This window comes from Pteropus medius, unplaced genomic scaffold, assembly GCF_902729225.1.
Source record: "Pteropus medius unplaced genomic scaffold, Ma_sr-lr_union100, whole genome shotgun sequence".
NCBI classification, from domain to species: Eukaryota; Metazoa; Chordata; class Mammalia; order Chiroptera; family Pteropodidae; genus Pteropus; species Pteropus medius.
Genome location: NW_024343578.1, coordinates 2,763,491 through 2,789,496, shown reverse-complemented (window position 1 = coordinate 2,789,496; position 26,006 = coordinate 2,763,491). Strand labels below are relative to the sequence as shown.

The 26,006-nt window shown below is 41.7% G+C and overlaps 1 protein-coding gene across 6 annotated transcripts in view; it reads left to right on the top strand.

Moving 5' to 3' along the window:
• The window catches only part of CACNA1D (calcium voltage-gated channel subunit alpha1 D), a 299,481-nt gene that overhangs the window by 130,490 nt on the left and 142,985 nt on the right, over positions 1–26,006 (top strand). For 5 of the 6 annotated variants that reach the window (XM_039867427.1, XM_039867426.1, XM_039867431.1 and 2 more), the window contains exons 4-5: positions 16,430–16,569; positions 24,975–25,117. In XM_039867427.1, the coding sequence (XP_039723361.1) occupies positions 16,430–16,569; positions 24,975–25,117 (283 nt within the window). Of the gene's footprint in view, positions 1–16,429; positions 16,570–24,974; positions 25,118–26,006 lie in introns of those variants that run through there. The other variant, XM_039867430.1, reaches the window with a different exon arrangement.

Sequence of the window (26,006 nt, the reverse complement as noted above, 5' to 3'; positions counted from 1 at the left end):
TGGCACACTAAGAGGACAGAGGTAGTGACATAGTATTCAACTTTGCAAAGTTCGTTAACATCATATCCAAGTACCTAGGTGGGAGTACTTGGTACTCTACCGGTATATCACAAATCGTCATAAGAGCAATATGATATTTATTTAAATACATATTCACGGCCGACTGACATTCCATTTGCACTCTATTATGCAGTTTCTAGAGACAGGCTCATGGCGAGCATAGTCAGATGCTAGGCCTCACGTAGGAACTGAGGACAAAGTGAGCCCTGGTTAGTCTCTCTGGCTTCCTGTTGTATCTGCCTTTATATCTGGCCTGATAAGTTGGTTATTCTAAAAAGTCTGTTATAGAGAGACTCATTAAAAAAGACAGAAACACACGTTGAAGCTGATTTTGACCTAGAATATATAACTGGACATTCATTGCCAATCTTTTGGAGTAGGGCCAAAGGCTTTTTTTTTTTTTGAGTATTATGCATCTACAGTTCAGAGCATTTATTTTCTTTCTCGCATAAACTACATCTATTGTGTACCTACAGTTTCCAGTTGTGTTTTATTTAAAAATAGAATAAACTAAAGATACATGAAAAGAAAGCTGAGAGCAATTCTAAAAGTTTATGGTTTTTCCTTTATCTTTGGCAGTCATCTCGCCCATATCTATTCCACAACAAAACGTTTAACACTCCTTATCCAGTACTTTGAAAGGAAGTACTATTTTTATGGAAGCAACAGCTCTTTTTTGCACTCATATCTCATCATTTCAAGCAGCATTCAATTAAGTTAGGTTGTTACAGTAACAAATCCACCAGCTATAAACTGGGGAACGCACATAGCCAATTCTTGGTAAGCATATTATTCAACTGTTGAGAACAAAATGTATAAGCTTTCTAGAAATTAACCTAGGAGACACATGAGTTCAGTATGGCATGGGCATCGGTCATTATCTTTCACCCAGAAGGAACAAAGCATATCTGTTCATTTGACAAGTTGGTTAAAAGGACATCAATTTAGAAAGCTTCTCCTGTATTAGAAAGAGGTGAAGACGTGAACTTCTACCCTCAGTTCCCAGTATAATAACCATTTATTGTGTGCATACTATGTGCTGGGCATTACACATTATCTCAGTTCTTCAGCAATGCTTTCACTGATTAGGAATCCAAGGCTCAGAAGGGCGAAGTGTGCGTGCAAGGTCATGGAGCTGGATCAAGAGGAAACTTTGAACCCAAACTGACTCCAAATACACTGTGCTACCCAGCATAGGACTGGTAGCCAGAAGTCATCCAGCTAGATTTCAGTTTCCTTATTCTGGCTTAATGGATGTGTGGTTGTTTAAAAGTCAGTGGCAGACTAGTAGAGTGTAGGCCCTGCAGGGGTGATCCAGCTGCTTATTTTTCAGAACTCATCTTTTTACCTTTTACTGGTCATACTGAGGCTAAGTCTTATCTCACATCTTTCTCTTTCTGCTCTCATATGTCTGAGCTGTAAAAAAAAAACAAGATTGAATGTTACAGTTGAACTATTTGTTCTGGGTTTGGATTTTTTTTTTTTAAGTTCGGCATTTGAGCAGAATCACAAGTTGTAGAAAGTAGCAATTTCCAGACATTTGAGGTCTGATTCACCAACATTAGACTGTAATTAAAGGAAAACCTGTATTTGTTTGCTCCATTTTATCCTAACCCACTAGGATGTTTTATAAATAATGAACCTAGATATTTAGAAAATAGCATCTCTTTAACAGTTAAGCTTTCATGGATTCTTCATATTTAGATGTCTCCAAGTTATCCTAATGATATGAGTTTGCCTGAACACTAAATTCATGGGGAAGTGACTATGGGACATGAACTATACTGACATATAAAGTAAGTTTCAAAATACAGAGTATAGAAATCAAGCAGCTTGCCAATTCTCTTAGGTTCATTTATGAAGTATAGAGCTGCAGTGTAGTGATTTCAGCTGGTCACAGAGTGTTAATGAATTTTGAATTGAGGCAGTTATGATTGAGCCTTTTGCCTTTTTCAACACTGATCATTATTAAAATGGTGTTTGATCTTAGTGATCATGAAACCATTAAAAAAAGACATCTATCTGTGCTTGAATTAAAAGGATGGATGTAGTTTTGAGCTATCAGCTAGCCAAACAGGACTTCAGTGGTTGTGATTTCAAAATGCTTGTTTATTTATGATTCTTTTTGAGTTTCTCTGAGCTTTCGATACTATTTTTTTGTCATAGGATATAAATGTTGGTTGGGGGGTGTGCTCGGTGTGTCCCCTTGGGTCTCAGCAGTGTGGCAATGTAAAGTGAAGCTGAGTAGGATGATTTCATCACTTTACGGAACCTCTCCTTTGATTGGTAAGAGGTCCTCTGCCCATTTCCAGTCCAGAGCTTGTGGAGACCCATTTGTGTAACATTCACGACACAACCACCATGGTGACAACAGCCACTATATTTAGAGCGAACCATGTGCCAGGCATTTCCTGCCATCACTGTTAATCCTTAATTCCCCCAGGTTGCTGTTGGCGACCCCAGTGAGAGGGTGAGGGAACTGCTGCTTGAGAATTTCGGTGCTTTCCCTGGGGCAACACAGCTGGTCCCTAGGGCTGGTGAGGGGCAGAACCAGGCTTTGAACATGTTCTTCATCCCCCACAATCTGTGCATCCTTAAAAGATTGTTCTTTTGGGAGGTCGCTTCACAGTCTGAAGAAAGCCGAGGGAAGAATTCATCTCATTTAGTGAATGAAGATACAGAAACATGCTTTAAAACGACAGCCTCAGGCTCTGTAGAGCCTGCCAAGCTGAGAGCCGTTTATTCTAGCTGACCACCTTTTCCATAAAGCAGTTAGATAAGAGGAGACGACCCTTTTTTTCCTTCACTGCTCCTTGTGAATTAGATGCCCCTTACTCTGACAGCTAAGAGGTGTTTGTGCCTAGCTGCAAGCAGCCCCATGGCTGCCAGAGGAACATGCAGCATCTCTGGAGCCTGCCTGGCCTGTAAGCTCCATTCTCGGGTGGGGACCCATAGCCCAGGTCTTCAGATGCCTCCATATTCCCTGTCCTTCTCTCTGACATGCTGGCCCAGTGGGGGCATCATTTCACTTTCTGTCCTGGAATTTTTACGAGCCATTGCCCACGTGGACTCGAGGTAGATCAGGGAAGATGGGCAGGCTGTCAGGTAGATCAAGTCTGCTGGACACTTTCCCTCTTTTCCGTGCCCAGTTCCCAGGGGCTGGATGCTGTTTTCCTGCCTCCAGGTACTCGGCGTGCTGGTGCTGCCCTTCCCCTCCCTGGTTTCAGTTTCTCCATCGGACAGTGCTGCTGGGTCTCTGGAGTGAGTGCCTTCTATGTGGGCACTCTGGCTCTGAGTTTCAAAGCCTTTAGTTTGGTGCTTTTCCCCACCCTATCCTCCCTTCTGCCTTCGGTGCCCCACTGCAAGCATAATCTTCTCCTTCCCATGAAAACTCTCATCTTGGTCTCACCCATTTTCCTCTCCTCCCTGTCCAGGTGACCCTAGAGAGAGCTGACTCCCAAGATGGCCTCACGTGATCTCCTGGGACGGGCATGGAAGTCACTGCCTGACCCTGGCCTGAGTCTGTTTCCTTACCTGGAGCTTAAGTTCTTCCTCTAGAAACCAGCCCCAGAAAATGAGCCTCCATCCCCCAGCTCCTGGGTTGGCTCTTTCTGACAATTAGGATTGTGTTTTTTTGAGGGGGTGGGGGGGATTTGGCTCTGCACACCGTGAAGGATTCTTTAAATATCTTGTAACTTAAGGTGTTTCGTGGATGTGTGTGCGTGTTCATGTGTGAGAGAGAATGTGCGTGAGCAAGCGTGAGAGTAAGAGAGTGGGTATTTATCCCCACTGGTGTCCACTGGTGGGTCCAGATTGTTGGTTTTTGGAGCTATGTTTTTCAATTTCCTTCCTTTTTTTTTTTTTTTTTTACCTTGACCAACAGTAGTAGATACATTTTACATTGTAACTCCTTAACATACATGTGTCATTTGAAACATGAGTTTGATGAAAAAATACTCTTACTAAATTCTGATATTTTCTATGCATTTTGGTATTTTCTATTTTATTTCATTTTCCAAAAATTGCTGGATGTAACCTACACAATTCTGTATGTGTTCTATTTTAAAAGTCCTCTCTTTTCCATTACAGTATAAATTCCATGAAGACGGGAAAATACTATTCTACTTCCTATAATTGGTGCTCAATTCGTATTGTCAACTGATTCTACTCTCTGTGCAAATCCTCTAGAGAAATATTTTTCTGTGCCGAGAAACAATTTCCTTCAAAAGATAAGGCAACTTGTGTCACTGATCTGATTTCCCTTTTTCACATTAGTTATTAGAAATCTCAGAGACATTAAAAAATGTCTTCACAGTGTACATCTGTGTAATGGTCTTATTCCTGTTTCCTTTTCCTTGTTAGTTTATTTTTCTCACCTTTTGTTGTAAATATTTAGAGTTTCAGCTGCTTTTAATAAAAGATGCTCAATAAGAAAAGCTCACACAAATCAGAGATACCTAAAAGTAGAGATAGAAAGTGCCCCATGACCTTGCTCTCAGAGGCAGGCATCTTCACTTTTGAGTGTGCTGTAGACTGGCTTAGGAAGAGATCTTTTCAGACATCAAGGGGAACCCGCTATTTATTCATTCACATTATTCATACTGTTCCTGTAGTAATGTATCAGAGACATCCTTTCCTGCTCTTAATATAGACCTGCCACTGCCTTTTTAATAGCCATCTAGTATTCCTTTTCTCAAGGTAGGTATCAAATCAAATCAAAATTTACTTTAATAGAAAAGTAGAGATTTTTAACTAGCCTTAGCCATCTGACTAAGTAGAATCCTCTGATACAGGTTCTGGAACCACCCGGTTCCCTAGGGATGGAATTGCTGCTCTGGGGGTGGGGCAGAGCCCTCCCTCCGGCCTCTGGGAGGTGGTGAAAGATGAAGGAGAGGTTTGACTGGCAGGACCAGATCAATGCAAATGGTGCTTCCCCAGCTCACAGTGGGTTGGCAGAGACTCAGTTCTGCTCATTGACTTGTGTATTGATTTCCGCTTCAGGGCTATAGTTGGGTAGTGCCTGGTTTTTAAGCCGCCGAATGTCTTCTAAGTTAATTTTACTTTCTAGTACTAAAACGACAGTGAGTTATAGGCATGAAGTTAATACTCTTCTGAGTAAATGTATCAAACACTTTATCTCAATTATGGACTTCATACTTTATGTATTTTTAAACTTTGGTTCATAAATTTGTTAAGGAATAGATGATCTATGTTCCTGTGATCTCAGCACAGTGGTTTTTATGGTGGGAGTAACGGCTGGTGAGATGAATACCACCTGCTCCCCACTGACCCACAGATGTATCCTTTTTTATTTTCACAGAGAAGGAAGGGTGGTAACTCAGGGTCTGGGAGCTGGGCCCTAGTTCATCTGACTGTTCTATCTACGGTAGGCCAGATGGACTTGGCTAGACAGTCCAGGGAGGTGTAGGACAGGTACAGATGAGACATCTCTCCCTCACAGTGTAGCCAGCGCTAATCCAGGCAGGGCCCCCGTGGGGGAATTCTGCCCTGGGGGCGCGTAGACCTACAGGGTTGGCAGTGAGTCACTGTGATCCCAGCGCTAGCTTAGTGGGTTCTTAGCAGTTGCTGTGTGCAGGCCCTGTGCTATCTGTGGTAGTGGCCAGTGCAGGGTGTGTTATGAAGACACAACAGTAAAATGAGCCCATGTCCATGGCAGCGTGCTACACGCAGACTCTGGCTCACGTGTTTTAACCGTGTTGCCTCATTCACACTCAGAACAAACCTGGGCTTTTTCTGCCTTTCTTATTCTCATTTTAAGATGAGGAAGCTGTGGTGAGGAGGGGTAAAGTCACTTGCCTAAGTCCACAGAGCCAGTATTGGAAGAGCCAGAACCTGACCCCAGGCTCTTTGCCTCCCCTGTGGAAGGTGAAAGTACTCTGAGCACCAGAACTGCAATCGTTCTTAAATGGGAGCCACCAGGTACTAACACTTACATAGTCAGCAGCTATGCCCTCCAAGGTGCATCTCAGGTTGCTCAGTAGAAGTTGTCTAGTGATCCTAGGCTGACATGATCGTGGTGTGTCTTAGGTGGAACAACGCAGAAGCCCAGGTGAGATTTGGTAGGTGTGGGACCAGCATGGAGGTATGGTTCCATGCAAGGTGGGTGTGGTTGTGACTCCTCAAACCAGAGGTCATGGTTGCTGCTGTTTTTCCTTTTGATTGTGGTCAGAAGTAACTTAGTGTCTGTGACCCTGACGTGTGAAAGTAAGTAAAGACCTCGTCTCTGCCTTTCCTACTCTGTCGCTTAGAGAATTGCTAAGAGATTGGAAAGTGTTTCTTTCACCCAAGTGCTATGTCCAGGTGTGCGCGTGGTATGTTTACAGGGGACTGAGATGAGACTGCATTTACAATTCGGATCTCGGAATTTAACCATATACAGATTTGAAATGCTTTTCTTTTGTTTGCTCTGTTAATGAAGAAAAGGAGTAAGTGCTTTCTTGTCAAAATGTTTGTTTTAAACTTACTCAGTTCCTGCCATTTTGAAATATTTGCTTATTTCTTTTCAGCCAGGGAGGTAGACATATTGGAGCATTTGGCTCATGCCATGTGAACTAACCAATGCTAAGAAAAGACTTCTTTTTTAAAACGATGGGTGTTTGCCAGTTGTCACGTGGGCCGGGCCCCACAGATTTCAGGGAGGCATTGAGCTGCTTTGATCAACCACACGTAGGGCACATACTCCTAACACCATCTCCCTTGACTTGATCTGTCGGAATGGGACGTAAAGGCCTCACACCATTTAGAAAGAAAGCATAACTCTGTGACTCCGACTAAGAGAAGGTGAATGGGATTCTGGTCTGCATATTAGAACTGACTGCTTTTAGGGTTCCCTTACAGTGACATAAAGTCTCAGCCCATGTGCTTAGGAATGCAGCCTTGGCTGTGTTTTTCCTTTTTTGTGGATGATACCATCTTGGTATTTATTGAGGCTAAGTGCTCAGTTCTCTGTTTGGTACAGTGAGAGCATTCCGCAGAGGTAGATGCAATGGTTCTGTCCTTAAGGTAGTGATAATCTACAAATAACATGTGACAACACATTCAGTAGGTTTACCTTCCCAACTAGACCAACTAGGAGCTCCTGAACACAGGGCAGTGCGTTGCCCTGCTCTGCTTTCTTTCAAGGCCAGTATATAGTTGGTACTCAAATGTTTGCTGTTATGATTTACTTTCATGATTAAATGTCAAACATGTGGTGCAACTTTTAACTCTGAGGCAGCAAACTGTTTTGACTCACGTGCCCACTCTGATCAGTGGTGATGCCTGCCTGGGCACCTTGTGAAACTGCATTAGGGTGCAGTGGGAGGAGTGCCAGCTGATGAATGGCAAGTGATGGCTGCTGCAGGGGTGCCTGGGGAGCAGAGGCAGCAGGCACATGGCCGTCTCTTTTCCTCCTTGATAAGTATATCGGGCTTGCAAAAGAGGGGGCAGAATAATCTCAGAGGAAATAAAACTCCCTAGTCTTCCCTGAAAGGGTGGAAGAGGATTTAGATAAACAGAAGAGGTGCTTTCAGTCATAGAGGAGAGCAGTCACAAAGACCAGAGGTTCCAGTGAGTATGACATGTATGCAGGACATTATGGGAACTGATGGGCTGAAGCCCATCAGAGGGAGATGCAGAGAAGGAAAGGGGCATCAGGTAGGGCGGGGACCTGTACCTGCTGGAGTTGTTGGTAGGTAGAACACAGATTGTAGAGTTCTTTGGGGATGCCAGATGGAGGAATTTAGATGTGTTATAGTCTTATGCTTTTTAGGAAGTTTTCCCAAAAGCTACAGACGCAGATAGTTCCTCCATCCCCCATCTCCCCGATGGAGATCCCCTGTACTCTGCTTTAGCTTTGATTGTTTTCTGCTGCGTCTTGAAATTTTTTATGTATGTATCTGATGTCCCCCTTCAGGTCATGGACAATGTCTTAGTCATCTTCAAGTCCCCATGCTCAGGACTGCACCTGGGATGGAGTAAATACCTAGTGAACGTTTTTGATTTAAACTAAAGTAGGGTGCATGAACTGCCAAGCCACGTGGGGTGGAGGTGAACAGTACCTTTGCACTGAAGCTGAGTGAAGAAGTATGTGGCTGCCGACCACAAAATGCACCCACTACCAAGGGAACTCAGAGTTTATGTCCGAGATGGGCAGCATAGGAAGCAAGGCAAGTCTGAGGCATCAAGTTAACAGGAGCGTGTAGAGTCCAGGAAGCCAGCTGGAATTGCAGACGGCAACAGGAAATGGATGAGATTGAAGGAGGCAGTTTGGAAAGCTGAGTCTAGACAAATTCCCAGAGGCGATGACTTTCAGGGCTCGTGGGTCCTACATGTAGAGAACCATCCCCAAGCCTAAGCCTGTGGGTCAAAGGGAATCGTCAAAGGAGTTGAATCTTTTGAGAAATGAGGAGTTGCTGAAGATTCTCTTTGATGCTTCAACTTTCAGAGAAGCAGAGTGGTCCTGTAGGCCCCATGTATTTAGTTAGGATTCTTTTGTTTGCAGTTGACCAAAACCCCAATCTAAAATGGCTCGATTTATTGGATTTTGTAACTGAACAGCCCAAGGTAGGGGACAGAATTTGGCCTCAGGTTTAGCTTGACCCAGGTGCTCATACAAAGGCATCAGAGCCAGATGCTTGCCTCTGTCTGTTTCTCTTTCTGTATGACACTCTCCCTCCCCACCCCCCATTTTTTGGCTTGGCTTCTGTTTGTGTTGGCTCTTCATCTCAGAGCTAAGTCCAGCTAGAGACAAAACATCTTGCCTAGTTGCCGAAGTGAAAATCCCAGGGTTAGCTCTGACTGAACCTGGTTGGCACACGCTTATCCCTGAACCAGTAACCTGGGCCATATGCAAACCCCTGTAACCCCTGGACTGAGAGCAGAGAAGGAGCAAGTCTTGAAGGAGAGTCAGGGTGCCCTTACCCTGAGAATTTTGCTGGGGGAGGGGAGGGGGCAAGAACCATAATTAGCCACCCACCCAAGCTGCTTGTTTTAGCCTTGACAGCAAAGTAGCAGCTGCCTCTGCTCTGTGGGTGAGGAGGCCACATCCAGAGCCAGTGCCCTGTCAGCCTCCTCTGCCCCAGACATGATGCTGTCCTCTTCCCACTGACCAGATGTCTTTGAAGCTGGTCTCCATAGAGTGGTCTTCCAGGCCACTGTGCTGTCCCCTTCCATTTGTCATTTCGGGGTACATTCTGGGTGATATCCTGGGCAGTAACCCTCCCTACCTGGGTGGTCATGGAGTCAGTGGACTGTCGTGAGGTCTCAGGAGAAACCTCTTCAGGGAGTTTGCAGATCCCCCTCTCAGGGCTGGGAGTGCTGTCTCGCCTCCGTCCTGCTATGTTGCGGGCAGCCCTTGATTGTAAAGTGTTTGACAGTTGCCAAGCTCTTTCTCACCTCTGCGTAGTCTGATTTTCACTGTAACCTGGGTGGGTAAGGTGTTTATCCTTGTTTTGTAGAAGAGGAAACTGAGAAGCAGAAGGGGTAAATGACTCAACCAGGGTGACCCATCTGTACAGACTAGAATTGGACTTAGGACACAAGTGTCATCTAAAATTTGTATTTTTAAACTAAAGCTAAAGAAAAACTAAGGCAAAATGACTATTTTAGCCAGTTTCTTCATGTAAATATGGTGTTAATCTACCTATTGGAGGCTTGTTAAGTACATACTTCATTAATACCTGCAGAGAGAAAAATGACCTGTGCTTACATCTAAGCAGCTCTGAGCCAAGGCCCACCTGCTGGTTATCTTCCTGTGGTTCACCCACCAGAGCCATACTAGCGATTGAGTCACTTATTGAAACCCTGTAATAGTAGCTCTGTGGTTCCCCCAGTCACCCTCTGAAATGAGGGAGAGGTCTCTCAGCAAGCCTGGCCCGAATGTGCTGGTGACCTCAGGTGACTCAGCCATTTGACAAAATAGCTACTGCTATTGGTTGGCTGTCTTCCTGGGGTCTCTGGCCTCACAGACCTCCCTCTGAAGCCTGTATGTGGACTTAGCTCAACAGACACAGAGTTGAGTTTTATAGCTGCAAGTGCTCATCTGATTCAGTCTGCTCACTTTACAGACAAGACATGAAGGCCAAGCCCCACAGCCTGGCACACGAGGCTTTTCATGGCCTTCCTCGAGCTGCCCACTCAGCCTTGCCCTGTCCCATCCCACCTGCCCCTCACTCCCACTGCTCTGGGCTGTTCCTCACCCTTGACTGATTTGCCTTTGGGCATGCTTCTCCCTCTGACTGGATACTGTTGCCCCACCATCGTGAGCAGCGGGGGCTGTAGTTAGGGAGCACAATGCCTCGCTCAGAGGCGTTTCCCTGACATTTAGTCATGGATGGTTTCCTGGAGCATGGCAAAGCCAAGGGGCCCTTGTATTATTGCTATGAACTGAATGTTTACATCCTCCCAAATTTATATGTTTAAGCCCCACTCCTAACATGATAGCATTTAGAGATGGGGCCTTTATGATGGGATTAGTGCCCTTATAAGAAGAGCAAGAGATCTCTCTCTCTCTCTTTCTCTCTTTATACATACATGTACCAGGGAAAGTACAGATGAGGACATAATGAGAAGTCAGCCCTTTGCAAGCCAGGGTGAGCTCTCACCAGATGCCAAATCAGCCAGCACCTTCATCTTGGACTTCCCAGCCTTCAGAACTGTGAAAAATAAATCTCTGTTGTTTAAGCCACCTAATCTATGGTATTTTGTTATGGCAACCCGAGAAGATTAAAACAATTATGAAACTTTGTAGCAGGAAGGGACATTGAGTAATGTTTGGTCAAAACCATTCATTTTGCCCATTTATGCTTTTATAAATATTGAGTAGCTATTTTTTGGTGACAGGTCTTGGATGTATAATGAATCATGAAATAGAAATGGTCTCTGATCTTAGAGAAATTATCATTTATAGGGGAGACAAATATTGAAGAGATAATTTAAAAAATTTTTAAAACTTCTATTGCGAATAAGGCTATGAAGAAGTGTAAGGAGTTTGGACAGCATCTAACAGCAGGCCCTAATTTTGCCTAGGAAGTCGGCAATAGTTTCTCTGAGAAAATGTCATTTTAGCTGAGCCTTGAAGGAAAAGTAGAACTTAACCTGATGAAAAAGCGATGTGGGGGAAACCATTCTGGAAAGAGGGATGTGGACCTGAATCAGTGTCTGAGTCAGGATTAGCGGAAAACAGCATAGCTCCAAGCCCCATATTCCTTCCAGTCACCTGCGCTGGGCTTGCTTTAGCCCTATGTCAAAGCTGTGTGCTCACTCTGAAGAGGGGTGTTTCCATATGTGGGGTAAGTGTAGTATATGGGTGAAGCAGAGTGGGCAAAGGCATGGAGGAGGGAAAGAATCCAGCATATGTGGGAAGGAACAGGTTGGCTCATCCGCTGGAGTGGAGGCTCTCACAGGAGAGCTGTGAGGAGGGGAAACTAGAGAAGCGGGGAGGGATGAGGACCTTACCCAGGGGGCTCAGGTTGGGATTGAAAGGGAGGGTCAGGTGAGAAGTGAGAAGCTATTATCTCAGCAGTCTGACCATTTATTCCAGGCTTAATCTAGAAAGAGTTTATGGTAACTTAGATTCCTCCCTACTTGTTTTGCTTTTCAATACATATCTGAAGATCACAAAACCTCATGTTTTTATAGCCCCCCATTTGATTCCAGTTCTGTTGTTTTATTCCTTCCCTCCTTTTTTTTTTCTTTTCTACTTCCTGTTAGCACCTATGAGTACTTTATGCCCAATGTGGTGCTAGGTGCTAGGGTTACAAAGACAGTAAGAGATGGTCCCTGCCAATGGGGAGCCTAGGACTGCAGGACACAGAAGGGATGTGTATCTCTATGGGAGAGAGCAGCTACTGCCAGGGTATAAGCCAGGAGACCATTCCAAAGACTTGGGCATGTGGGAGATGAGCAAAACATAGAGATGAATCATACCTGGCTTATCAAGCCTTTGTTGACCTTTCGCTAGCAAGTTGGGAGTTCTGTGAAGGATCAGTATTATGAGGAGGACCCAGGTGCTCAGGGTTGGCTGGTAAGCTGGATAGTCAGATAGATAGATAGATGTTCATACTACAGCACTAGTAAAAGGAACCTTGAGAATAGGAGAGCTGACAACCAAGTACAAGGATCAGATAAGTTCAAGTGCAACCAAGTTAAGGATCCTGGCATCTCCCACTCCCTGATAGTTGCAGTTTCTGTTTCTCAAGGTTTTGTGTAGAATTGACTGGTTTAGAGACTGCTGGTTTAGAGCCTCTCCTGTTTGGTGACACGTCACTGTTTAAAGAAGATAAATCAGATTTCAGAATTAGATATCAAGCCTCTATATTCCTCTCGTGGCTTGAGGTATCATGGTGGGACATTCATCCATATAACTGGTTGTTTCTTAAAAAGGTGTTTGACTAGCCCTGCCCACCCAGGGATCCCCCGTCAGTGAGAGGAATCCCTGCTGGTGGCTGAGTGGGTGCCGCAGGCACGTGACTCTGCCTGGCAAATGCAGGGACTGAGGGTGGAGGAATCATTTACTCTTTTTGTTTAGCCTGGTATAGAGCTTTAAGGTACAGCCTCTGCCCAGGGGACACTTCATTTCATGTCCAGTTCTGGATGGTTCTCGCTTGCCTCTTTTCAGCCATCCCTTTCCTTCATCCTTGCTACTGTTTCTTCCTCCATGCTCTCTATCCTGGCCACAGACTCCATATCTTCTCTGTGCGACATCTCACAGGCTCCTTTAGGTGGGTCCCCATTCCCACCTCATCCAGTCGGTAACCTGACTTTCTTGGTGGCTTCCTTTTTCAAATTACTAACTCAACATTATTTTCTCAAATGAGCAAGTCTTTTGTGAAGTAAATAATTAGCTCCCCTTCCAATGGTTGTTTTGCAGGATTTTTTTTTTTTACACTACATTTGCTTAATGTGGAGGCGTATTTGTTTTATAGGACTCCTTTTTAATAGTAGGATTGGGGACCAGAAGGACATTGGCTTCTAGGCAAACTGATCTGTCATGCTCTCCAGGCGGTGATTGTTCTTAGTTGGCAATTATGGTAGCACCTCTGTAATAAAGAATCCCATTAAAGCAAGGTTGTATTTCTTATAATCAATTCCATCAAGTGATGCACTGAGGATTTTTGAAAGAGAAACCAAGTTCTTTAAAAAGGAGAGAGAGGAGGACAAGAGAAGGGGATAAAAGAACCCTAAACAATTCAGTTAGACTAATAGTCCTTGCATTATTGTGGCAAAATTGTTTATAAATAAAAGCCAAAGAGGAAAAACAAGCCGCGTTTGGTAGGTGTACTCTCTGTTCCTTGCCTTGTTTTTCTCCCCAAAAGTATAGCGCTGTATTGATGTAGAGATGTAACTGCTATGAATATTGATGTCAGCAAAAGACTTTTTTTTTCCCTATCTGGCCTAGTAAATAAAGCGGAAAGGATAAAAAGAGAAGCAGAATTGTAAAAACAGCATGCTGTTTTCAGCTAACTTGTTCCCTTAGAACTCTAAGTCTCGAAAACATATCGTTGATCTACATTTGGTGGTCAGAGTCTAATTTCAATGCAGTACAGTTGATTGGTATTTTCAGGGATTTTTGCTTCTGCTTAAAGCAACAGAATTGCTCTTCCTTTTAGCTCTCAACGTTAAAGTCACTGCCTCTTGGAAGCCCTCCTCTCTCTCTCCTCCCTACCCAGTAGCAATGTCGAACCTTTTCCTCAGATCATACACAGCGGTGTGAGTGTACCTCGTGGCAGCACCCCACTCAAGGATATGGCAGTGAACAGGAAGAGGAGCCCTTGTTTGTGAGATTGAAGGAATATGGAGAGTAAATGGGTTTGTTGGAGGTCTGTGTGTGGCAGGAAGGGATCATGCACGCTGCTGCTCTGGCTGCATTTTACAAGCCTTGTCACCCCAGCCTGGAGTGCTTGGCTGTATGTTGGAGGTGGGGCAGGTAGGGGAGTCGGGGTGAGGGTCTGGTTAAGGAATGTCTTTGCAGCCTGGCAGAAGGGGTAGGATGCATGGGGTGAGCCAGCTCCAGGAGAGGACCTGGAAGCTCTAGAGGAGACATGGATATGGAGCTTGAGGAAGAGCTAGGCTTAAATTTTTTTAAAAAATAAAAATATAATTGGAATACAATATTATATTAGTTTCAGGTATGCAACATAATGATTTCACATTTATATATCTTAGGATGTGATTATCTTGATAAGTTTAGTAACCATCTGTCACCATGGAAAGTTATTACGATATTATTGACTATATTCCTTGTGCTGTACACTGCATCCCCCTGGCTTATTTATTTTATAACTGGAATTCTGTATCTCTTATTCCACCTAGTGCCCTACCACCCTCCCCTGTGGCAACCACCAGTTTGTTCTCTTTCTATGAGTCTGTTTTTGTTTTGTTTATTCTTTTTAGTTTTTTTAGATTCCACATATAAATTATATCATATGGTATTTGTCTCTCTTTAATTTATTTCAGTCAGCATAATATCCTCTATGTCCATGTCTGTTGTTGCAAATCGCAAGATTTCATTCTTTTTTATTGCTGAGTAATATTCCATTGTATATATGTACCATATCTTATTTATTCATTCATCTATTGATGGATACTTAGATTGTTTCTATATATTGGCTATTGTAAATAGTGCTGCAGTGAACATAGGGGTGCATATCGAGCTAGGCTTTTAAAATTGAAAACACACTGACTCTGGCTAACTCATACCACAAAACAATTTATTAGCCTGCTATGATGGTGTGCCGAGGATCAATGGGCACTCTGGAGGGCAGGTTAGGAATGTCAGGGACCAGGGAAGGATGGTCCCTGACATTGATGACCTGGCTTTCCGGCAAGACCAGTGGGGAATTGAGAATGAGGATGGTTTCTCTGGTAGTAAATAGGAAGGATGCAGTGGCAAGACATGCGGAAGTTCAGCTGGGGACTAGAGCTGGCCAGCAGCAGAGGGGCAGTACTCTGGAGGCAGATGGCTTGAGCCCAGGGTGGCTTAGGCAAAATAGCAGTCACATATAGCAAAGCAAAATCCTTGCAGGGGAGAAGTAGACTGACCTTTATGTCTTATCAGAGGGTGAAAGATGCAGGCTTGCTCTTTGTCACTTACCTCTTTTGGGACTTCTCTGTGTGCATGTTAGAAATTTGCACGCTTCCCTACCAGTCTAAACCTTTTGAGGATAGGGACCGTAATGGAGACATTTTTCTAATTCTGGCTCCTCATATGAGGCCTGTCAGGCAGAAGAGGTGCTCATTGTTTCCTGGGCCAAATTTATTTGACCTTTTACACTAGGCATCTTAATAAGTGAATTCCATGACTTCCATTTTCCTAATATTGGTAACTCTCCTCAGGTCCCACAGAGTAGAATTAATATTAGTAGAGGACTTTATGGCCCATGTGAAAAAGTTTAATTACTGATGATTTTTCATTTAGTTATTATTTTAGTAGCTTCCTGCCAGGGAATGCCTCTTGTGAAATTAATCATACACATGCCAGTTGCTACATATTTCTATTAAAACTGAAGCTGTATCAAGAAAAACTATAAAGTAGAAAAGAGTCAAAATTTTTAGACCTGCTGATGGATGTGTTTTCTATACTCATGGAATTGCATGAGTTGGAACCGGAGAGGTTCTAAGAGCCATCTAGCCTCAGGACAGTGTCTCGGAGGTCTGTAGCAATTAGATGGAAGTGATTGCTGGGGCTGGTAGGAAAAAAGGTGTGGAGGCTGAGCCCAGGCTTCTGGGAACATGCGTGGTGACAGCTCAGCAGTGCCATCCTGGAGAAGTGGCATGCCAATAAACAGGTAATGGGTGTGCCATCCTGAATTCAACTCCTTGACTCTGTGGATGAGGAAACTTAGATCCAGAGGGGAGGAGGGGCTTGCCAAGGTCACCTTGCTGCTCAGTGATAAAGCTGACCCTGACTTAGAGGTCACACGTAAACCCAAGAGTGGACACGTCTTCCTTTCTTCCAGAGGACGTTCTGTTCAAAGCCTCTGTTAGAAGCTTTGTTGTACCCTCGTGCTTTTCTGGGCCTGATTTGGCAATCTCAGGAGGAAAACATGCTGCGTTTTGCAAATGTGTGCAAATAACAAACATGCCTGTTATGTCCTAGGCAGACTCATTGCACATGCATCAGGACAGGTGGCAAAATGCAATCATGCAGTCCAGAATGAAAAGTGCTTTACACTTAGTTGCTTATGAGAAATTCAGTTAGAATTAAAATGCCTTCCTGGCCTAGGTGCAGTGTTAATTGTTCCATTTCTCATAATAAAACTTTGCTTGGAGAAAAATGCTTGGATATGAGATACTGATTCTAATCCCTATTTTTTTTTATCTTCTTCTTCTTCTCTACCCCATTTTGTTTCTTTGTTTCTCTTCACAGGAAAAAGTAGAATATGCCTTCCTGATTATTTTTACAGTCGAGACATTTTTGAAGATTATAGCATATGGATTATTGCTACATCCTAATGCTTATGTTAGGAATGGATGGAATTTACTGGATTTTGTTATAGTAATAGTAGGGTAAGTCTCTTTTATTTTGGGGAAATGTTTGGAAAATTGGAGGTGGTAACAGAAAACAGTGTTTTTTGAGGGATTATGTTACCCCTTTAGGTCAGTGATTGCAGTCAGAACCTGTCAGGAGTTTTTTGAAGACTGGTGATGCTGCTGTCAATGCCTGGGCAAAACTGATTTGAAATTCCCTCATAGTTTTCACTCCCCTTTTCAGCAAGGCCGTTACAGGAGGAAGTCTAAGCTCCTAGTGTGAGAGGGCTCATCTTACAAGGCCTCTGGTTTCCACAAATAGGCCAGCCCTGCTGGTGATTTGAGTCAAATATGTAGAGCTCTTATATTTAGCACCTTGTTAAGTTAAAAAACAAAACAAAACAAAACAGTAAAAAAGCAATAAATTCTTATAGCAGTGAGGTACTCTGTTCTTTAACATCCTTAAGCAAAGCTATTAATTCTTTCTGCTGACTTGTGGGAAAAAAACTTTGGCATGCTCCTATCCCATTTTAAATAACAAAACAAGTGTCTGAATAATGTCAGATATCTGGCTTGAAATGAAATAAGCCAGACAATGCAGAGAAGCAGGCATTCTCCTGAAATCTTGTCACAGGAAGAAGACACCAACAGTTTCATTTAAAGGAGAATGTTATACAAAACAGTGGCCTGAGTTATTTTGGTCCTTCCACACCTAGAAATGTTGCCAGCAAGAGAAAAATGAATCAATGTCAGAGGAATGCTAGGTCTTTGGACCAGATACCCACACAGGAAAATGAGATATATTCCATTGTAGAATCTTAGTTACCTAGCTATAAAATGGGTTGCTCCTAAAATTATATTTGGTAGTATAGAGAGAGATTGTTAAATGGCCTCTGTTTCCATCTCTGTGACTTTGTTCACTTACCTTTTACAGTTCAGTAAGGTGACTTTTCTTTTGGATTATTCTTTTATCATGAATCCTTTGGCTTTTCATGGGAGACTAATACAGCTGGATATTGGGAGAGTGGGATAAATTTTGAGCTTGTAATTTCATTTCAAACCTAGGAAGTTAAAAATGATCCAAAACAGTAGTCCAGTGAGATAATTAGACTTATGGGGAAAAACTTAGCTTTTGCAAAAACCACCATAGCACATTGGCATCTAAGGAATTACTGAAAAATAGTGCATCTAAAATGAACAGGTGGTAGATATATACCATACCTTCCTGTATTTGGTGAATTCTAATAAGGAATGGCTAGCAGGAGCCTTTCAGATCTCTTGGTTCTTGAATAAACTTGTTGTGCTTCTCCTGACCCTGGGCTTTCTGTTCAGCTAGAGGACGGAGATGCTTAGCTCAATTTCTTTCGCCCCTACCCTGCAATCACCTTGGCTTTCTGCCTGGAGACATTTTTCAGACTATAGTATGTCACAAAGACAGGGAACCAAGCAGAGTGTGGTGGTCTCATTAAATTGAGACAGAAACAAGAGTTCCGGGAGGCTGAGATGACTGAAATTTGAGAGGCATAGTGTGAGAAGTGAGGGAGCTTTGAGAGAAAGAGCTCTATGTATATGCCTTGGGGTCCTCTTGAGTTTGGCTGCAGGCTAAGCTCTGATTACATGGGGTGAGATTCCATGAGGCCAGGAAAAGAACACTATTAGGGAAGACCAACCAGAATATAAAGTTGTCATTGAGCACCCTGGACTGTCAGAGACCCCAGAAGGGCCATTAGTAGTAGGGATAAACTAGCTCTAGTGCAGGGGTTGGCAAACTATGGCCAACGGGCCAAATCCAGCCTGCCACCAAATTTTGTAAATAAAATTTGTTGTAACACAGTCACATATTTATTTGCGGAGTCGAGTTGAGTAGTGTAGGTCCACAAAGCCTAAAATGTTTGCTAAAATATCTGGCCCTTTACAAAAAAAAGTTTTGCTAACCTCTGCTCTAGAATAAGGACTGCCTGAAACTGATATGCAAGTAGCTTAATTGCCTGACAAAACGTAATTCCACACTTTTTAAAGGAAGACAACAAAATCCAGACACTTATCAATGTGTCCAGCATCCATTCAAATATCTCTAGACATATGAAGAAATGTGACCCACAACCAGGAAGAAATTCCATCAATAGAAACAGACATAGGAATGACGAGAGGTGATGGAATTAGTAGAGAGCTACCTTACAGAACTTTAAAAACAGCTATTATAAATATGTTTATGGACTAAAGGAATGCATGACTACAATGGGACAACATGAAAAATCAAATGGGACTTCGAGAGCTGAAAAATATATCTGAAATGAAAAAAATTTTTTTCTGGATTGACTTAACCACAGATTTGACACAATAGAAGAAAAGAAATCAAGGAACTTGAAGACATAGTAATAACATAAAGAGTAATGATGGAGAAGAAAAATGAACACTGCCTTGGTGACCTCTAGGGCAATCAAGTGGTCTAATGTGTATGTATGTATATATATATGTATGTGTATGTATGTGTGTATGTATGTGTATGTATGTATGTATATGCATATATATGTTTATATATATTTGAGGTCCCAGAAGAGAGGATATAAAGGGAAGACAGAAAAAAATATTTGAAGAAATGACTCCAAATTTTCTAAATATGATGAAAATATGAGCTCATAAAGCCAGGAAGCTTAACAAAGCCCAAGCAAAATAAACATGAAGAAAGCTACATCGAAGCACATTATAATGATCAAATTGCTCAAAAACAAAGAGGAAATCTTGAAAGCAGAGAAAAAAGACATTACAGACTTCTCATGAGCAACTGTGCAAGTCAGAAAACACTAGAGAGATGTCTTTAGGGTGCTAGGGAAGCTAGAATTCTTATTCAGTGAAGATATCTTTAAAAATCGAAGTAAAAAAAAAAAACACTTCAGACAAACCAAAGCTGAGAATTCATCACTAGTAGACCTGCACCTCAACAAATGTTAAAGAAATTTCTTCACACTGAAGGAAAGTGATACCAGATAGAAATGTGGATCTATACACAAGGAATGATGAATGCCAGAAAGAGTAAATGCATGGGTAAATATTAAAATTTTTTTTCTCATTTTAAAATCTTTTAAAAATTATTTAAAACAAAACCAATAACAATGTTTTGGGGGTTTGTAACTTCTATAAAAGTAAAATATATGACAATAGCCAAAGCACAGGAACAAGGGAAAAGAGGTGTATACTATTATAAAGTGCTTGTACAGTAGGGGGAGTAGTAAAATATTATTTGAAGGTAGACTGTGATAAGTTAAAGATGCATATTGTAAACTCCCGAGCACAGGCTGGCAAACTTCAGCCCATAGACCAAATCTGGTTTACTGCCCTTCCCTCCCCTCACCCTCTGCTTCACATTGACAGAGTATTTTGCTGTCTGTTTTGGTAGATAAAATTTTATTGGGAGACAGTCACACTCACTTATGTCATGGTTATTTGGTGTTAGGATGCCAAAGTTGAGTAGTTGTGACGGACTCTATGGCCGCAAATTCTAAAATAGGGACTATCTGGCACTTCACAGAAAATTTTTGCTGACATTTTCTCTAGAAGAGCCACTAGAAAAATAAAGAGATATAGCCAACAAGCCTGTATTGGAGATAAAATGGAATTTTTTTAAAAAGCTCAATCCAAAAAAGTCAAGGAAGAAGAAAAAAAGAACAATGGACAGAGCAAATAGAAAAGAAATAGCATGATGGCAGATTTAAACCCAGCTAAATCCTTATTAAAATCCAGGGTTCATCAGATTTTATATGTAAAAAACAAGTTCCTAGTCTATAGTGTTTATAAGAAACAAACTTTAAGTAAAAAGACAGAAAAATACATAGCATGCAAAAACTAATCAAAAGAAGCTAGAGTGGCTATGCTAATATCCAACAAAATAGATTCAGAACAAGGAGTATTATCAGGGATAAAGAGAAACATTTCATAATGATAAAGGAATCATTTTATCAAGAAGATGTAATGATTCTAAATACATATGCCTAATAACAAAGCTTCAAATACACAAAGCCAAAACTTCTAGAACTGAAAGAAGGAATTGACAAATCTGTAATTATAGTTATATATTTTAATATTCTTGGAGTGTTGATAGAATACATAGGCAGAAAATCACTCACAATACAGGGATTTGAACAGTCCATCATCAACTTACTTGACATTTTTAGAACATTCCACCAACAAGAGCAGAATACACATTCTTTTCATGTGCATATGGAACATTCACCAAGCGAGACTAGTTCTGGGCCATAAAGCAGGTCTCAGTGAATTTAAAAAGATTAAAATCAAAGTTATGTTTTCCGAATGAATTTACCAAGGTTTCTGGGTAAAAGATCAGTATGAAAAAGCCTGTGAATTTCTCTGTATTAGTCATGAACAACTGGAATATGAAAACTTAAAGACTACTATTTACACCAAAAACCTTGAAGTATTTAGGAGTAGTGCCCTGAAAATGACTAAACCTTGCCGAGAAAAAGTAAAGAAGGCCTAAATAAATGGAATGATGGACAATGTTTTTGGATTAGAAGACTCATTATTGTTAAGATATCAGTTCTTCCTAAATTAATCTATAGATCAAATCCTAATCTAAATCCCAGCAAGATTGTCATAGAAATTGACAAATTTATTTGAAAATTTATATAGAAATTAGAGAGACTCTAGACTAGCCAAAGAAATCTTTAAAAACAAAGCTAAAATCTGGTTTCAAGGCTTACCATAAAGCACAGTCGTCAGGACAGAGTGATTTTGGCATAAGGAGTAGACATAAAAATCAATGAAACAATAGAGAGACTAGAAATAGACCCATAAAATTGATTTTAGACAATAGTTCAATAGGTCAAGGAAACTGTTTTTAGTAAATGGTGCTAGAACAACTGTTTACCCATAAAAAAAATAAAAGGCTTGATTCTTTCCTCATGCTATATACAAATATTACTGTAGTGGATCCTAGACCTATATGTGAAAGCTCAAACTATACAATTTTTAGGAGAAAACTTTATGACATTGGGGTAGGCAGAGATTTCTTAGGACACATAAAGTACTAGCCATAAAAGAAATAACTGAAATTTTGGACCTTACCAAGATTTAAAACTTTTCTTCAAAAGTCAGTTTAAAGAAAATGAAAAATAATGCACAGATTGGGAAAAAATATTCACAATACATATAAAAGATTTGTATTCAGAATATATAGAGAATTCTTACAACTTAGTGGTAGGAAGACAACCTAGTATGTAAATGGGCAAAAGTTTTGAACAGATCTTCACAAAAGAAGATATGTAAATGGTCAACAAGCACCTGAGAAGATGTTCATCATTAGAAATTAGAAAAATGGAAATTAAAGCCACAACAACAGCAGTTATATAGCTATTAGCATTACTCAGTGTAAGACTGACGATACCAAATGTTAACCACAATGTAGAACAACTGGAACTCTTGTACACTGCTCGTAGAAATGGAAAATGGTACAATCATTTTGGAAAAGTTTGCCAGTTTCTTACAGTATGAATCATTGAATCATACACTAATCATATGACCATATTACCAGTACTACTATTAGGTACTTATCCAAGACAAGGGGAAATACATGTTCACAAAGAGACTTTATTTCATAATCGAGAAAAACTGGAAACAACCCAAATATCAACAAGTGAACAGATAAACTCACTGTGGTTTATTCATAGAATGGAATATCACTCAACACTAAAAAGAAATGAACTGCTGATAAATGTAACAACTTGGATGACTCAGGAACACGGTGAGCAAAAGATGATAAACAAAAAGGAAAACATGCTTTATGATTTCGTTTATGCAAGATTCAAGAAAAGGGAAAAAAACAACCTAAGTGATAATCAGCCAATCAATCAGTGGATACCTAAGGCTGTACTTGGAGGCAGGATGAGTGCAAAGGGGCATGAGGGAACTGTTGGAGATACTGGAGATGTTCTATATCTTGATCGTGGTGTTTGTTACTTGGACTTACACACTTTTGTTAAAACTCATCTTATTATATGCTTTAAATGGGTATATTTTATTATATGTAAATTGGCAGCAATAGTGATTTAAAAAGTAAAAGAAAATCATCAAGGAAATTAAAGTAGAACTGGACTCATAGTCTTTTTTTCTCATTAAATATGAAAAACTTTAGAACATCAGGTTATTAATCTAAAATATGCACTAAATTAAAGTCAGAGTAGACTGTATCTCAATCCAATAGATTTTCCGTTCCAAGTCAACTATGACCTCTTGCTTTTGTCAAGACTCCTAATAACAGACATCAAGAAAGTAATTGATATTTCTAAAATGTTAGCTGTTAATACTGTGCCCACAGGAGGACTCAATGTGTCTAACAGAGCTGATATTCCCTGTTTAGAAAAGATTGATCTGAGCCAACTTTTATCCCACACTTCTAATTTTTCAATAAACATATATTTCAGGCATTCGACTTATCAGTTAGGCTTTGTGAAGAAGAACATGGGGTGCTCATCCATGGGGTGCTTCTAACTTGTGTTAGGTTAAGTAGTCCTTGCCTCTTTTCTTCTGTCTTGAGGTAAACTTTTAATAACGATCTAGGATCAAATGGCACATGGTACTTTTTGGGTGGGGGCCGATGGTGAAGAGAATAGAATCACAATATTAGAATGGGAAACGGGGTGGGTCTCTGGATCATTTAATCCAGTTTTTTCATTTTCAGAAGGGGAAACTAAGACCCAGAGAAAAAGAGGGACTTTTCCTAATGGCTCCTAACTCTTAGGAGTGGAAGCCAGCCCTGACCTCTTTCACTCCTGGCTTTCTGGAATGGCAGCCACCTTCTCTCTCTGATTCAGGCTCCTCTGCATTGAGAGAGAGACATTATTCACCTGTTTTCAAGGACATTGCTGAAGAATGGGATAAAGAACCATAAATGTACATTGCAAAACACTGATACTTGAAAGCAATCTTAAGTCACCACCTGCATAAATTACTTTCCTAAGCCTTTGGGGTGAAAATTCCTGTGGCTGCTACATTTCAGGAAAGTTTGAGGTTTTCTTTCTTCCTTTTTCTTTGTTTTTGTAAAGCTATGAACTTGTTTTGGAGGAAGACTTTTAACTTTAGCCTTGCTGCAGGAGGTTACAGGAATTAAAAAAACTATGATAATGAGAGAAACCTGTCATCTGAAACTTTGAAAAGATATAGAGACCTGACTTATTCCCTCCTCACCCCCACCCCCAAACTGGGTTCACTGCTAATTGCTGTACTGTTATTAAAGCAGATGACTGGTCTTTAAAGCCCCCAAATGACCTGACTTCAGGACTGCAAATCAGACCACCCTGTATTTTATGGACTTGGCAATCCGGAGACATGCCAGTGGGGGCAGAGTTTCTGCTTTGGCTGCTAATTAAAGTTTAGAAACCTTCTCTTTGTTTCTGGGCCAATCATGTCCACAATCTGATTGGCCAGAGTTGATTCTATTTGAAATGGGCAAATTTATATTTATCTTGAAAAACAAGCAACAATTCCAAAGAATAAATGTTTATTTGAAAGAGCAAAAGTAACTATCAAATGAGCAGATTGCCTGAAAATAACTTTATCCAAAAAACCTTCTGAGAGTAGGGAAAAACTTGTCGTGGCTGCCAGATACAATGTTATTCACATTTCAAAAGAGAAAACGATGATATTAATACCTGAGGTTACTCTTTCGGCCTTCGCACAGCTCCTTAGCATCTGTGATTTACATCATTCCCCAAACATACCCACGAGGGCGGAGGTGGTGTGTAACATAATTAAGATACGGGGCTTTGAAATCAATATTTAGTCATTGGTTTATTCAGCAAATATTTTTTGAGTGCCTCTTAAACATCAGGACCTTTTTTAGGCACTAGGCTAGAAGTGACCGAATGAACAAAACAGACAAAAATTCCCTGCCCTTATGGAACCTACATCCTAATGGGGCACTGTACCCAGATTCACATGTTAGTTCTGCCATTAGTTGTATGAACTTGGGCAAGTTACTTGTTCTCATGTTTGTTTCCTCATGTAAAATGGCGCTGATAATAATTCCGACTATGTAACATTTTGTGAGGATTAATGAGATTATGTAAAGTGCTTAGCTCATAGCGAGTACTCATAAATGGTAATTGTTATGAGTGTTGTTGTTATTTCTGTTGGTGCAATTCCACCTGTCGTCATTGGAGCCCCAGTGAGCCCCCTCTTCCGTGGGGGCCAGTGTGCTTGAGGACGCCCCATTGGCAGGGATACAGAGATCAATTCCTGTCCCCAGTCATGTTAGACGTAAGGGTCACTTTCAGGATTCACAGCCCGGTTCTTGCCTTGACCTTGCTTTCCCTTTGTTTAAGCAGCAGCCATACAAAATTAGCCCTTGTTTAAAAATAACTACTATTATCATCCTGTTTTGCTTCCCTAGGTGACAGCCTCTAACATTTCTCTCTCTCTTCTTCTTTCAGATTGTTTAGTGTAATTTTGGAACAATTAACCAAAGAAACAGAAGGCGGTAACCACTCTAGTGGCAAATCGGGAGGCTTTGATGTCAAAGCCCTCCGTGCCTTTCGAGTGTTACGACCACTTCGACTAGTATCAGGAGTGCCCAGTAAGCACGTTTTGTTTCCTAAAGCTAGGATTTTGTTGATTTTTTTCTTCCGGGTGGGTCTTAGGATTATGGACCGAAATGCTGCGAGGTGAGTTGCTGTGTACCAGCTGAGGGTTCTGCAGATGGCCATGGAGGCCTTTGTGGTTCGCTATAGACTTTGCCTTGGGTTGTGACTTTGGATCCCTGAGAGGGGCGGGTAGTGATGTGGCTTTCTGATTTGGAAGAAGAGAGAATCTTCTCTTGTAGATAAACAAAGTAAGTGGTGGCATGAGACCTTGCATGCAGGCCTCCTGATTTCAGTCTGTTTTTCCTGCTGTGACACCATGCTGGCCAACACTTCTTCCTACTCCCAGGCCTGTCCCTGTGAAGGTGGTGGGTTATCTAGATGAGGGTATCGGAGGGCTCAGCTCACAGCCTTTTTTCAAAGTGAGGAGCAACTGTAGACTGGACTCCTGAAACCTTTGCTCAGCTCTCCACTATTAGGAGCCATGCCTGTCCCATGCTGGGGGAAGAGGTGAATGCTTCCGTGTCCTGCCTCATACGTAGGGCGTAATAGTACCTGCTTGAAGGTGGTTGCGAGTACCAAGTGAGAGTGCGGGGGTAACTCCAGCACAAGGTCTGGAGCACAGGGAGGAGAGATGCTGTTATCCACTCGGCGACGATACCTGTCCATGCCATAGTGTGCTTCTTCCTGCAGGCCAGGTTGAGTGCCACCTGAGTGGGAAGAAATGCCCTGTCTCTGCCCTGGCCAGGAGCTGCAGGTTGCTTTCTCTTCCATAAGGCGTGTGAGGTGTGCTTCACTGCACTCTGCCCCTGATAGGACACTCCTGTTGGGGATTTAGGAGGGTAGAAGTCCTAGCACCTTTCCAAGGAATGTGGTTATGAGGTG